The 12,961-nt window shown below is 32.2% G+C and overlaps 1 protein-coding gene across 3 annotated transcripts in view; it reads left to right on the top strand.

Moving 5' to 3' along the window:
- ANKRD26 (ankyrin repeat domain 26) overlaps positions 1-12,961 on the top strand; it is a 72,065-nt gene that overhangs the window by 35,981 nt on the left and 23,123 nt on the right. For all 3 annotated transcript variants that reach the window (XM_011369515.2, XM_011369514.2, XM_023536173.1), the window contains exons 14-19: positions 878-976; positions 1,610-1,638; positions 1,732-1,804; positions 3,622-3,684; positions 5,812-5,894; positions 10,278-10,438. In XM_011369515.2, the coding sequence (XP_011367817.1) occupies positions 878-976; positions 1,610-1,638; positions 1,732-1,804; positions 3,622-3,684; positions 5,812-5,894; positions 10,278-10,438 (508 nt within the window). The remainder of the gene's footprint in view (positions 1-877; positions 977-1,609; positions 1,639-1,731; positions 1,805-3,621; positions 3,685-5,811; positions 5,895-10,277; positions 10,439-12,961) is intronic.

Here is a 12,961-nt window from a genome sequence, read left to right on the forward strand (position 1 = left end):
AGCAATAGGTCTGGCCTGCATTTCTCACAAGTTCTCAGGTGACGCCAGTGTTGCTGGTCTCAGACCGTGCTCTGAGTAAAAACTGTTAATTTTCTTCCAAGAAATCTGCATGAAAATCCATTGGAGAGGTCAACCACGAAAAGATCAAGGAAAAGCATTATTTCGTTTTTATTTTATGTGTGTGTTTATAGCCCCCCCCCCAAAAGCAAGAAAATTAAAAAATAGAAATTATAGATGGATAAACAGAGAGCAAAGAAATAGTGGTGGGGACAATCCACAGAAAGGATGGAAAAGGGAAGTATCAAAAAATTACTTTTGAAGAGGATGGGGGATGATGAAGAGGAGGGAGGAAAGAAAGGTGTTAGCTAGGTAATTTTGAAGTCGATGAGGAAATTTGAGAGACCTCACTTTACATGGCTTTAGTATATTCGCACTGAAGCAGAAGATGAGATTATTGCTGCTCCAGAGAATACTGGAAGCAGGAGGGAGTGTGAGAATTGGAGTACACTGTAGCCAATCATTTATATTCCTCATGATTGTCAGGCATTAAAGATAATATGTTACCTTGATATTTATTATTCAAAGGAGATTAATTGAAGATAGAAGCATTAGTGGGTTTTTTTTTGATAGCTAACTGTTTGATAAGATAGCTGGTTCATAAAAATCCTTTAAAGACTAGCATGATATAGCAAGCCCAACTAATTTTGGAAACAAAAAAATTGTTCATTCTGTAATTGCTTAAATTGTTTTTTTTAGAAAATATTACACTGATTTTGAACATAAAAATTTTAATATCTAATATTTCTGTAGCAACTAAATTAATTTTTTATTAACCATATTTCAATATTGAAAGCTCATTATATACATTATTCCTCAGATATGTTTTATATACCTTCTTGCATGAGTGGATCAAGAAACTTTAAGATGGCCAAACTACAGGATACAAGAAATGTAGGCATACCAGTAGCCCACATTGGTATGGAAAAAATGAATATTTCTCTTAACTATTATTCTACAAGTGAATATCCAAGCTGGTCAATTCATAACCCTGTCTCAAGGTGACACATGACTTATGCATTCACCTGAACTCTCATCACAATTGTGTGTTTGCTAAATTATAGGACAAATTGAAGATCATGATGAATACTTGTAGCATAATGGTATAAATGATTCTGATGTATTACATTAAAGATAGGCTGTTGCATTCTATCATCAGGTTTCACAATGATTCTTTCAGGGTCATGATTTGCTCCTCTGATGAAAGATCACTTTTCTCTCCATTAATCAGCATGTTGACATTGGGTCTATACACACTTTTCTGGTTTGGTTATAATCATTTGAAACATCTTATTTTGAAAGCTCAACTGCATGTTTTGTTAAACCTATATTCTTATTTTTTCTTCAGTATTTATAGTGGATTCATATTTTTGACTTGTTGCTGTCCTAACACTTCTCCTCCAAAAAAAGTTAAAAAAAATAAAATAAAAATACCAAATGTGGTCATTTCCAAAGCCAAGCATGAAGATTCAACTCCATACTAACTCTGTGGAAATGTTTGGTTGGCTTCCATATTTATATATAATTGAATGAATGTTTCTTTGCTTTTTAGATTCTCTTGAAAAATATCCTCATTTGAAGGTAATAACTTTTATATTTTATCTTGAATTATTAAGTACAGATTGGATGAAATGTACATTATTTACTAATCATCTTCTTTCAAAACCCATTCAGCCTACCATTGAAGTGGAAGAGCCTGTTCCTAAGAAAGCAATAGAAATAAAGGAAATACAAACATCCAGATCAGGTAAATTTTGTAAAACAAATATAACTGCAAAGGAGTCCACAAGTCCAAAGAATTATTTGACATGCTCATAGTATTTTTATTCATAATTTATTACTTTTTGTTTTTTTTGCAAATTTAATTGAAGTATTTGACTGTAGTGTAGAGATCATTTTTGGTATCAATGTATGAGAAAAAAGATATATACAAAATAAGAAAATGAAAGTTTAAAAACATAGCCTTTAATTCTGATGTTTCTACTTTTGTTTTGATTCCCAGTTTGGAATCACAATACTTATTAGGAATTCCCAGAGGTTAATTATTAGACTCTGCTTTTCCAACGTTTCAAAATGCTTATTTGAAATTCCATCCTTTACGTAGAGTAAAGCTTCAGTTGCTAACATGTCAACTATATTTTAACTGTATATCATCTTACTATTGTTAACACCGATGAGCTTAAGCCAACCAGATGTTCTGATTGGCAGATTGTGTGTGTGGCGGCGGGGGAGGATTTCCTGGTGTCTTTGATTATTAAAAATGGGGAAGTAATTAATCATAATATTTGGTAGACACAATCTTTTAAAACAGTAATTCTGAAAATTTTTGGCCTTAGAATACTTTCATTCTATTGAAAATTATTGAGAATTCCAAAGAATTTTGTTGAAGTAGGTAGTATCTATTGATATGTACAATATTAGAAATTGAAACTGAAATTTAAAATACAAGCACACTAAATCATACAGTCCATTAGCCTTGAGGGCTGTGACCCATTCATCATTAGAGCTGTGATTAATCATGTCATAGCTGTGGAAAACTACTGTACACTTATAAGAGAATGAAAGTGAAAATGGCAAATGACATTTAATATTCCTGTGAAAATAGATTTGACCTGTTGGACCTCCTAACAAATGGATTTGGGGACTCCTGGGATTCTGTAGAGAACAACCATTTTAAACCCAAAATGAGGTTCATGGGTATGAAATAATAAGGGGACCTCGTGATGAAAAAGTCTTTAAAGTTTCACTTCTACATTCATTGCTTTTTTTTGTTGTTCATTAGTCTTAGAAAGTTTAAATCTGAGAATTTTGTTAAAAAAGGATAAATTGTTATATATCCATTTTCTGTCTTAGAGCACTCTGTACTCTGGATCAGGTGCAGACCTAGTTGGTCTTATTTTTGCATAGAAACAGGTCACCCAAGGCCATCATTTCTCATATAAATTTCTGTTTATCTAAAGTTTAAAAAAATGATTCTGAAGATGTTAGGGTAAATAGAAAAGACTATGTCATTGTAATTTGAAGTAGTACCATTTATTAAAATGTTTTTTAAACATGTTTGTCATGCATATTTAAACTTAAAATAAGTGGATAGACATAAATTTTGATAATAACAAAAAATTCATGCCCTGAAGAATCTTAACTATTAATAAGCAAAGCTTTTATGGAAAGCAGACTATGCAATAGGCATTATTGAGTTTCAGTATTTAATTAAACCTATCTATGTGAATGGCAAGTATAGGACACACAAAATAAAATGGACTATGAAGGAGTAGTGTGTATGGGGAAAGAAGGACGTGGGACTGCTTCTCTGAAGAAAGAATTTTTACATGTTAGTCATATTTGTATTATTTACATTATAATCAATGAAAACTTTATTTTTAGATTCTTCTGATTTCCGGGATCTCCCAGTTTCCCCCTCAATCATGAGACTTGTCAAAGATCAGATTTGAAAGTTGATGATAAATGTCCATTTGTATCACAATCGATGTCCCAAAATCAGTCAGCATCCACATGACCTTAATAGATAAAGAAAATACTAATATTGAGCTTTGTTTCTATTAGGAAATTGTAGCCTCCATGACCTGGGTGAATCACAGCTGTCAGAAAATGGAGAGAGCAAAGAAGGTAATAAAGACACAAAAAGAGTTCAACCCTAGACCACCTCTGGGCGGCTTCACCAGGCTTCTGAATTTTCAGAAATCATTTTGTGGCAAAATCTACTTTATGTTTCCTCTGTTTATGCAACTTACAGCATAACAGAATATTTTAGCAAGACATTTGCACTCACTGTTCCTGTAACCAAAGTAATACGTATGTAAATAAGACAGAATTAGGAGAAAGAGCAATTTTGTTTAGACTGGTATTTAGCATACACTTGGGAGTGGGTAGCAGGGTTATATTTAGAACTGTGGGACTAGATGGGAAAACTAGGTAGAGATCTAAATATTACCAACTGAAACAAAACATGGTTTCTTAGCTTTAATTTTATAGCTTTGAATTCAAAAGTATTAGTTACCACTATATCACTGTAACTGAAAAAACACCTTTTGAAACCAAATATTAAAATATTTCTTGCATTTTCTTTAGTTTATACATTTTAGAATTGGCCTTTCCAGTAGTACTGGGAATCATTGAGAATTTGGTATATAGTACTTCTTAGCTGTGTCTTCATAGTTTGTCACATTAAAAAAATTTTTTTTAGTAGTTCACAAGATATATTGGTTTTAAGGAGTGCTATATCATTTAAAAACAACATCTGGAAAATGAATTTTAATTCAACTAGGATACTCATTCTATCGACTACTTCTAATATGTGTTTCACGTTATGTACCATTAATTTGTGCCTTTTATCAGTCATATGATCAGATCTGTAGTAGTAAAACACGCAGTATTTTTTTGCTCCTGTAGTTTTATCTTCTTCCCCTTCCTTAACTTTAGAATTAACATTGTATTTACAAAAGACTTTCAATTATCTCCTAGAGTAGTGTCTGCAAACTATAAATATAAAATTATTTATGTATGTATACAAGTGTCTTATTTCTTCAGGTGCTTGGTAAACACATACCCAATCTCCCTCAACATAGAAACAGAAAAACTACAAAAGAGTTGAAGCAACTTAAAGAGTTCACATAGTTCATTTCACTTCTTAGTTGTTAACTCTTATAAAGCAATGAGCAGAGTCTAGTTCTCCAGGGACCCAGGATTCATGCATATATTCATTGAATAAAGATTATTCTCTAGTGGACTCTGATTATTTTATATCTAAATATTTGTGGAAACATTTGCTCAGTTCAGGCCTGCATCATCTTTATTTTACATTATTGCCTGCTAAATTGTCCCCTATTTATTCATATGCCCCTCAAATTCATCACTACCACAGCGTTTAGACTGATCGATCTCCAAAGCAAATATGACCATGAGCCGCTCGTTAAACTATATTACTGTCCAGGCATTTCAAAATTACATATAAGGCTGGTATAATCTCACTTCTGCCTAACTCTCAGTCTTCAGCCATTTCTACTGTCCACCCTTTTCTCTTGTATTACTGAAGCTCTGGTGATGCTCTCCTCACCATTTCTATATGTTAGACAAACTGTTCTATTGTATGCTTCTCTCCCTGTCTTGATATAGCCTTGCATGGTCTTCTCCTTTCCTGCCTTCTACCCCTTTGATTCTGGCTAACCTCACTGTGAGTCTTAGCTCAGGTATTAACTCTTAAAAAGCCATTCCTGACACCTCTTATCTATGTTCTTTAAACCCCCAAGCTGAGTCCTAAAAAAAATGAAAAGAAATTTGTCAGAACAGTAGAGCCAAACATTTCAGATATATGGAAGGGTGTATTCTGATAAGGCATTAAAAATAACAGTAATTTTGGAAACTGTTGATAATGTTGCAGTTGAACCTAAGGCATTATTAAAAAGGTACTATCATAAAGTAGAGAATATAGTGTGACTTTCTATGTTGTACTGTATTTCTAAATGTTGTTTTGTTTCTGATTGCTTTTTCATTGATGTTTGGTGAATGAATTTGTGAAAGAATTTTTGAGATGTTTGTATGACTTGAACTTTGTAACATCAACTATTTCCTGAGGTTTGTTGAAGTTTCAGATAATTAGAAGTATTTCTTAAGTAAATATTCAGCAAAAGATTGATTAATTTAAACTCTCAACTGATAATATGTTAATTTCTATTCTTATAAGGATTATAGTTTTTATCTAATCATTCTAAGTTGTTCTTTTTAACTAATATATAGATATGTCAACAGAACTAGACTTAGAAATAACAACAGAGGAAGAGCAAGAAAGGCTTGACGGAAGTGAAAATAACCACCATTGGGTATGTAAAAATTTAAATTTGAATTGCTGGCATAATATCTTTTTCTGTTTTAATAATGTAACATAGTCCAATTGAAATTACCTTTCTCAAGTTGAGGTAAATTCCTGCTGTACTTACTTTGTTGAGGGTTTTTATCATAAATAGATGTTGAATTTTGTCCAATGCTTTTTCTGCATCTATCAAGATAATGTTATGATTCTTATCCTTGGTTTTATTGATGAGATGAATGACATTAACTGACATTAACCACTTTGGCATCCCTGGTATAAATCCCACTTGATCTTGGTGTATAATCCTTTTAATCTACTTTTGAATTCAGTTTGCTAGTGTTTTGTTGAGAATTTTGGCATCTATGTTCATCAGGGGTATTGGCCTATAGTTCTTTTTCTTTGTATCGTCTTTGGTTTTGGTGTCAGAGTAGTGCTGGCTTCATAGAATAAGTTTGGAAGTGTTCCTTCCTCTTCAAATTTTGGAATGGTTTGAGAAATACAAAACAAACAAAACAAAACAAAAATAGACTCATAGAAACAGGGACCAAAGGGATGGCAACCAGAAGGAACAGGCCGAGAGAATGGGTGTAAAGGGGAAGGAGAGTATAGTCAATAATGTTGTGATAAGTTTGCATGGTGACAAATGATTACTAGAATTATTGGGATGATCACATTATAAGAAATAAAAACATCAAATCACTATATTGTACACCTGAAACTAATTAATATATACAATATAATATTGTATACCAACTATACTTATGTACTTAATTTAAAAGGAGAAAAAAAAGAAATTACCCTTTAAACTAGTTTTTTAAAATCAAAAACTCATAACTGAATATTTAATTTTTATAACATTTTAACAAGTTACAAAACTTAAAATATTATTGGAGTTTATAGTAACTTATAGCTAATCTTTATCTTTGGAATTGAGGCAAAATTTTTTTCCTGAATAATGTTTGCTTCTTTCATTTTTATAGCTTTTTTATGTGATAAAGTAACATCAAATATTGAATCATATAATTAAACAGTTGAAATTATGAACAATATAAAACTGATAGCCACTGAGTTGGATTCATGTGAAAAGGGTAATAATTTTTAGAAGTTCAAAATTTGCGGTTTGACACTGCTAGTCACTAATGCCAAAGTTAAAGATTTATTCTCCTTGTGATTTCTATGTAATTGACTTCAGAATCTACATTCAGGGAGAAAATGGGGTCATAAAATCAACTCAACTGCCTATTAAGAGAATCACACCTTCCAGGATGGAAGTTTTTGTTGTTAGAGTACAAATAATAACTTTCCAATTTATTTCATTCCAGTGTAAAAAAGTCCGTAAATATTAATTTTTATAATCCACTCTCTTTACTGGATATTAAAATATATTAGAATTGGATGCAACAGATAACTATATCAATGCATAACACTATCAGTATATCATTTGAATTAAAATTTCGGTGTGCAAGTTCATGTTTTTCTCCTAATTTAGAGTAAAGCAAGTAATTTTTTACTTTTTAATTATAATTTAGTGATTTGGGAGTACCTCAACGTAATTAAGAAGTTTAACAGTTGAATTTTAATTGCATTCTCATTTTTCTTTGTCTGTACTTGATTCCTTAAGAATCAAGTTATTTCACAAATGTGTACCCCAACAGATAAGACATCTGAAAATCAAACTAAACAAATTAATCTTCCACTTTTGCATCTGCAAAAAATGTCTCAAGAATCAGACATGAATAAGGATTGTGATAGAGAGGATATATCTGCATATTCAGGACATCCTTGTATGCAAAACTATGAGGAAATGTGGATCAAAAAAGGCAAATTAGAGCGGAGAAATAATTTAAAACTCATTGCAAATGAGTTAAAGCAGAAGTTTGGTGAAATCTGTGGAAAATACAAAATTACTGGTGGTCTTAAGGAAGAGCCACCACTTGACAACTCTAAAAAAGGAGCAAGCTTAAGAGAAATACCTTCTAATTTTCCGGATAATATACTTGATTGTGAGGGAAAAGATGCATTTGGAGTGTCCATCTCTGCAGAGTTCCAGGCATTTCCTGAACAAAAAGAAGTCCCTGTGGAAAATGTCTTTCCTTCTCATTCAGCCTCTGGGTCCCCAGGATATGCTTGCTGGTCATCTTCTAAGCTTTGTTTAAATGAAAATAAATTACACCATGAGAATGATAACAAATCAGACTCTGAACATGTTTTTAATGAAAATAAGGAGAGTTTTTATAATGATACAGAAAATAAAAATGTAAAGAACCCAGTAGTTACATTGGAAGTGAAAGACCGAGGGCTTGATCTGCAGATGACAAAAAATATGAACCCAAATACCACTAATTGGAAATTAGGCATTGGACATATATCTCAGTCTAGCGATCCAGAAAATCTTCTTGGTTTGTGTCTTGCCCACTCCAAGGAAATGAAACACATGATTCAAATAAAAAGGCACGCTAGTTCTGCAATTACCAATCCTTATAAGGAAACACAGCCAAATCAAGACTTGCTCCAGAAGCCATTAAATGCCAATAACTGCAGTGCTAATGACTGCAAAAGCATGGAAACTGAATTAGAAAATGTAAGTTCTTTCCCACCATATAGTGACAGAACATCTAAAGTATTTCTAAATGAAGACTTACAGCAAGATCTGCAAAGGTTTAAGAATGAGATACACATGTTAAAAGCAGAGTTCTTGGCTTTGGAAAAAGAGAAAATTCAACTTCAAAAAGAGGTAGAGGTTCACTTGCTGCTACTTTTTGTGTTTTCTCTTTACCAATTATCTGATGCATTCTGATTTTTCACTTTGAAAAGAGTGTATGTGTAAAATGGAGTTGTCTAAATGTCTAATTGTGTCTAGAAACAGATTATTTCTGCCATCTAAACAATAGAATCTTAGGTAGACATTGTTATAAATTTTGTTCCTTAATCAGCTTAAGACTCTGTCAGCCTTCCTTCCATATGAACTGGGAAACTAATTGAGCTATGTACCATGTGACCTTCTGCACCAGAAAAAGCATAAAAGAAATTGCTTAAAACATATAATAAGCTCTAGATATTTTTTTTTTAAAGTTTATTGGCTTAAATACAAATTGCATTCTATAAATAGTAAAATGAGAAGGAAGAAATGACTGAAAGAAGGGATATAAAATATTCTCAGCTATTCTAAATTTGTGCTTTAGTGTGTAAAAATACATGCTTTACTTAAAACCTTGGAACTTAGAATTCTAACATGACCACTTTGAGATATTTTTAATAACAGACATATATACTTTCAAATATATATATTTTTATCACCACTCTCAAATGTTTTTGTTGAGTCGAACCTTTATATTATGTTGTTTGATAAAGTATGGTACATTTCGACGTGCATGATTTTATGATATAGGTACATAAACCCTTTGAAAAAAATTCAGTATTTGTCTCTGAAAAACTGAGTTTTGAGGTCTATGGACTTAATGACAGACAAAAATTGAGATGTTCTCCTTTAAAAGAAAATATAGATGAGTCCTCCCCACACACTGAGGCATTAAATGACTTTGCAAATGTCATACTTTTAATTTATCTGATGAATTTACTAAATTCATCTGGTAATTTATCTGATTCAGCATTATAGAATTGTATCATCTATTTTAGTGCCATTAAATGCTAGGGAGCGCATCTTTAGGAGCTTTGGGCAAATCATCTAACCTTTCTTGGTTTTATTCCCATTATCAATGAATATGGGGCTAAAGTAGATAATTATGTCTATACTCTCTAGCTATAAAATTTTATGGTTATTGAATGTGAAATTTGGGGAGTATTACTCATTTTGCAGAATTCTGCATTAACTAACAGTTCATTAGTTTGGCTCTGCTCCTGTGTTGTGGTAAACTTTGTTTCGTGTATTTTATGAATACTATCACTTTTTTGATGTCCCCAAGATCTAAAATAAAAAAAGAACTGGAAAAGGCAATGGGGGAAAAAATAGCTTAGTGCAGAAGCAGGAAGCACAGTATCACATCCTCTAAATCTGGCTGTCTACTGCAAAATCCAGGTGGTGAAGGCAGAAGAGGACAAATTTTGTGCCTTTGTCTTTTTATTTCTCTGTCTCTGCTAGTCAAATATGGGGAAGGGGGTGGGAACGTTAGGTAGCAAAGAGTGAGTGTGAATAAGAGCACAAAATTAAGAAAGTCCTTTTTGAAATATTGGAAAATTCTGCTTTTACTGAAACAAATAAAACAGTTTACAAAAAACTTCAATGACATGTCATGATAAAATTAAAGTAAGCTCAAGAATATTTTTATTGATGAAAGTCATGACAATTAAACTCAGGGCCAAATGATAATAAAAACAGAAAGGCCTTTATAGTGAATAAATAACAATTATTCTTAGTATCAAAATTTCATTAAAGCTTGAAGAAGAAAGGAAAAAGCACAGAAGTAGTGACATGGAAGTAACAGAAAACATATATAATGCTACCACTGAGGACAATGATGGATTAATTCAACAAAGAAAGAATGGAAACACTGATAACCAACAATTTCCTATTATGGAGGATGAAGATTCTAATAGGTAAGCCTATATCAATAGTTAACAGTAAGTGTTATTTTCTTATAAAACAAATTTTAATTTGAGCTAATATTCATGATTAACAAATTTTATATTTTTACTAGGGACATTCAGCCTTGCCTGGTAATCAGACAAATGTAAATTAACAATGAGATACCATTTTTTGAAGTCATAATGATAAATATTTTATTTAAAAAATAACAACCAGAGTTGGCAAATGGGGAGAAAAAACATTCTCATACACTGTTGGTGGATGAAACTGATAAATCTTTTTTGAAGTACCAGTATTTAGCTGTGTGTTTCAAAATTTCAAATATATCATCCCTTTATCCCAACATCTTTACTACTGGAACTAGATCCTACAGGAAAATATGACTTGTATGAACACACACACCCACACATTCTAAGGACATTTCTTACATATTATTATGTATTTAAAACATACAATAAGTCATTATATATTATATAGTTTAGCATATATGTTAAGGACATAAATATACATATATACATTAAGGATATTTATATATAAATATATTGCATATATACATATATGTTAAAGATATTTATTAGAGCCCTACATATCAAAAAGTTGGAAGTAGTCTAAATACCTATCAATAAGGAAATAAATTTGTTATGCCCATAAAATAATGGACTATGTAACCATTGGGAGAAAATGAGGTTAGGTCTACAATATACTGATCGTTTCATAATTAAAGTATATTTAAAGCATTTATTTTTATGTCATGTCCTAAGCAAATTTTGTTAGAGAAGTTTTAACTGCTGAGTTTATGAAAGAAATTATGTGCTATAGTGGCGCTCTACTTTGATACCATCAAATTTGCTAGTTATTAGATTTTCATGTTTTGTTTCTAACGAGCGTGTGCTCAAATATTAGACCCTTAAATTAATCTGAAATCTGAAGGATTTCACTGGCAATTTGTTCCATGTCCTGTATAAACATTTCGGTATGTTGAGTAAAACCTATTAAAACACATCAAGGGATCAATCCGCTACATCAGGGTTTGAGAGACCTTTTCTGTGAAAAACTGGATAGTAAATATTTTAGGCTTTGTGGACCTTCTGGTCTTTTTTCTTGCAGTCTGAAATCTGTCGTAGACAATAGGTTTTCTGCATTTCCCCCTTTATTTTTGTTAGAGTTTTAATATGACTAATTACTTAGTATATTTGAGTAGTGTACAATATTCTAGAGTTACATGATTTTTATCAGGCAAAACATCTTTCTATGATCATTGTAAGCATGAGAAAAATGATAGGTAATATAATTATATATCTAGAAAAATGTCAAAGGGTCTTTAAGTTGTATAATTTTGTGATTTTATTATTTAGTACCTGGTCTGGCATTTTAAAAACCATGTAGTGCCACATGTATGTAATTCAAAAAACTTTTAAGTGTTACGAAAATGTTACATAATCATTATGTAAAGATTGAAAACTACAGCAAAATAAGAAGAAAATTGGAGCATCCACGATCATGCCACTTACCTACAAAGTCCTTAATAGATCTATCTATAGTTATTGGTTCTCATTTCCCCTCCATTCACTCTTGAAATCACTAGGAATTTTCAGCCCCACGTCTCCTCTAAAATTGTATTTCTCAAGGTTACCACTAGTTTTCACTCTAATAAATCTAGACGTAATTTCTTAGACCTTCTTTTACTTTACCTATCAGCAATATTTGGCTCAGTGAAAACTGTTCTCCTCCAAAATACTTTTTTCATTTGACTTTCAAGACTTTTAGTTTTCAAGGGAGTAAAACACACTTACCTCGTTTCTCCCCTGCTCGTCTAGTTATGCATCTCAGTCTGTTTTGCTTGTTTCTCCTCATTCTCCACCTTTTACACATTCAAGTTTCCCAGGATTCAATGCTTGATCTTTTTCCTCCTGATTTGTACTACCTTATATATGCTAGTGATCTCCACATTTATATCTCTAGCTCAGATGTCTCTTTTTAATTCCAGACTTATATATCAAACTGCTTTCTTGATATCCCTTTTTGGATAGCTATTGGGTGTTACAAACTTAAGATGTCCAAAATTGAACTACTTGTAATCTTTCTCATACCGCCCCCTCATGTAGTCTTTCCTGTTTGAGTTAATGACAAGTCTTCTAAATACTCTGTCACAAACTTGATGTCATCTTCGACTCATTTGTTTCTCTTTCATCTTGCATTTAATCTGTTAGCAAATCTTGTTAGGTTACCTTCAAAATATATCCAGAGCCAATCACATCTTCCAGGCTGAAGCCACTATCATCTGCTATCTCAATTAGTGTAATAGTCAACTAATTTGTTTCCTTCCTTCCTTCCTTCCTTCCTTCCTTCCTCCTTCCTTCCTTCCTTCCTTCCTTCCTTCCTTCCTTCCTTCCTTCCTTCCTTCCTTCCTTCCTTGCTCCCTCCGTCCCTCCCTCCCTCCCTCCCACATTTCCTCCTTTCCTTCCCTCCCCTCCTCCCTGTCTTTCCATCAATTCTAAACACAGTGGACCTATTAAAAGATAAGTCAGATTATG

The sequence above is a fragment of the Pteropus vampyrus genome, unplaced genomic scaffold (genome assembly GCF_000151845.1).
Source record: "Pteropus vampyrus isolate Shadow unplaced genomic scaffold, Pvam_2.0 Scaffold150, whole genome shotgun sequence".
NCBI lineage: Eukaryota > Metazoa > Chordata > Mammalia > Chiroptera > Pteropodidae > Pteropus > Pteropus vampyrus.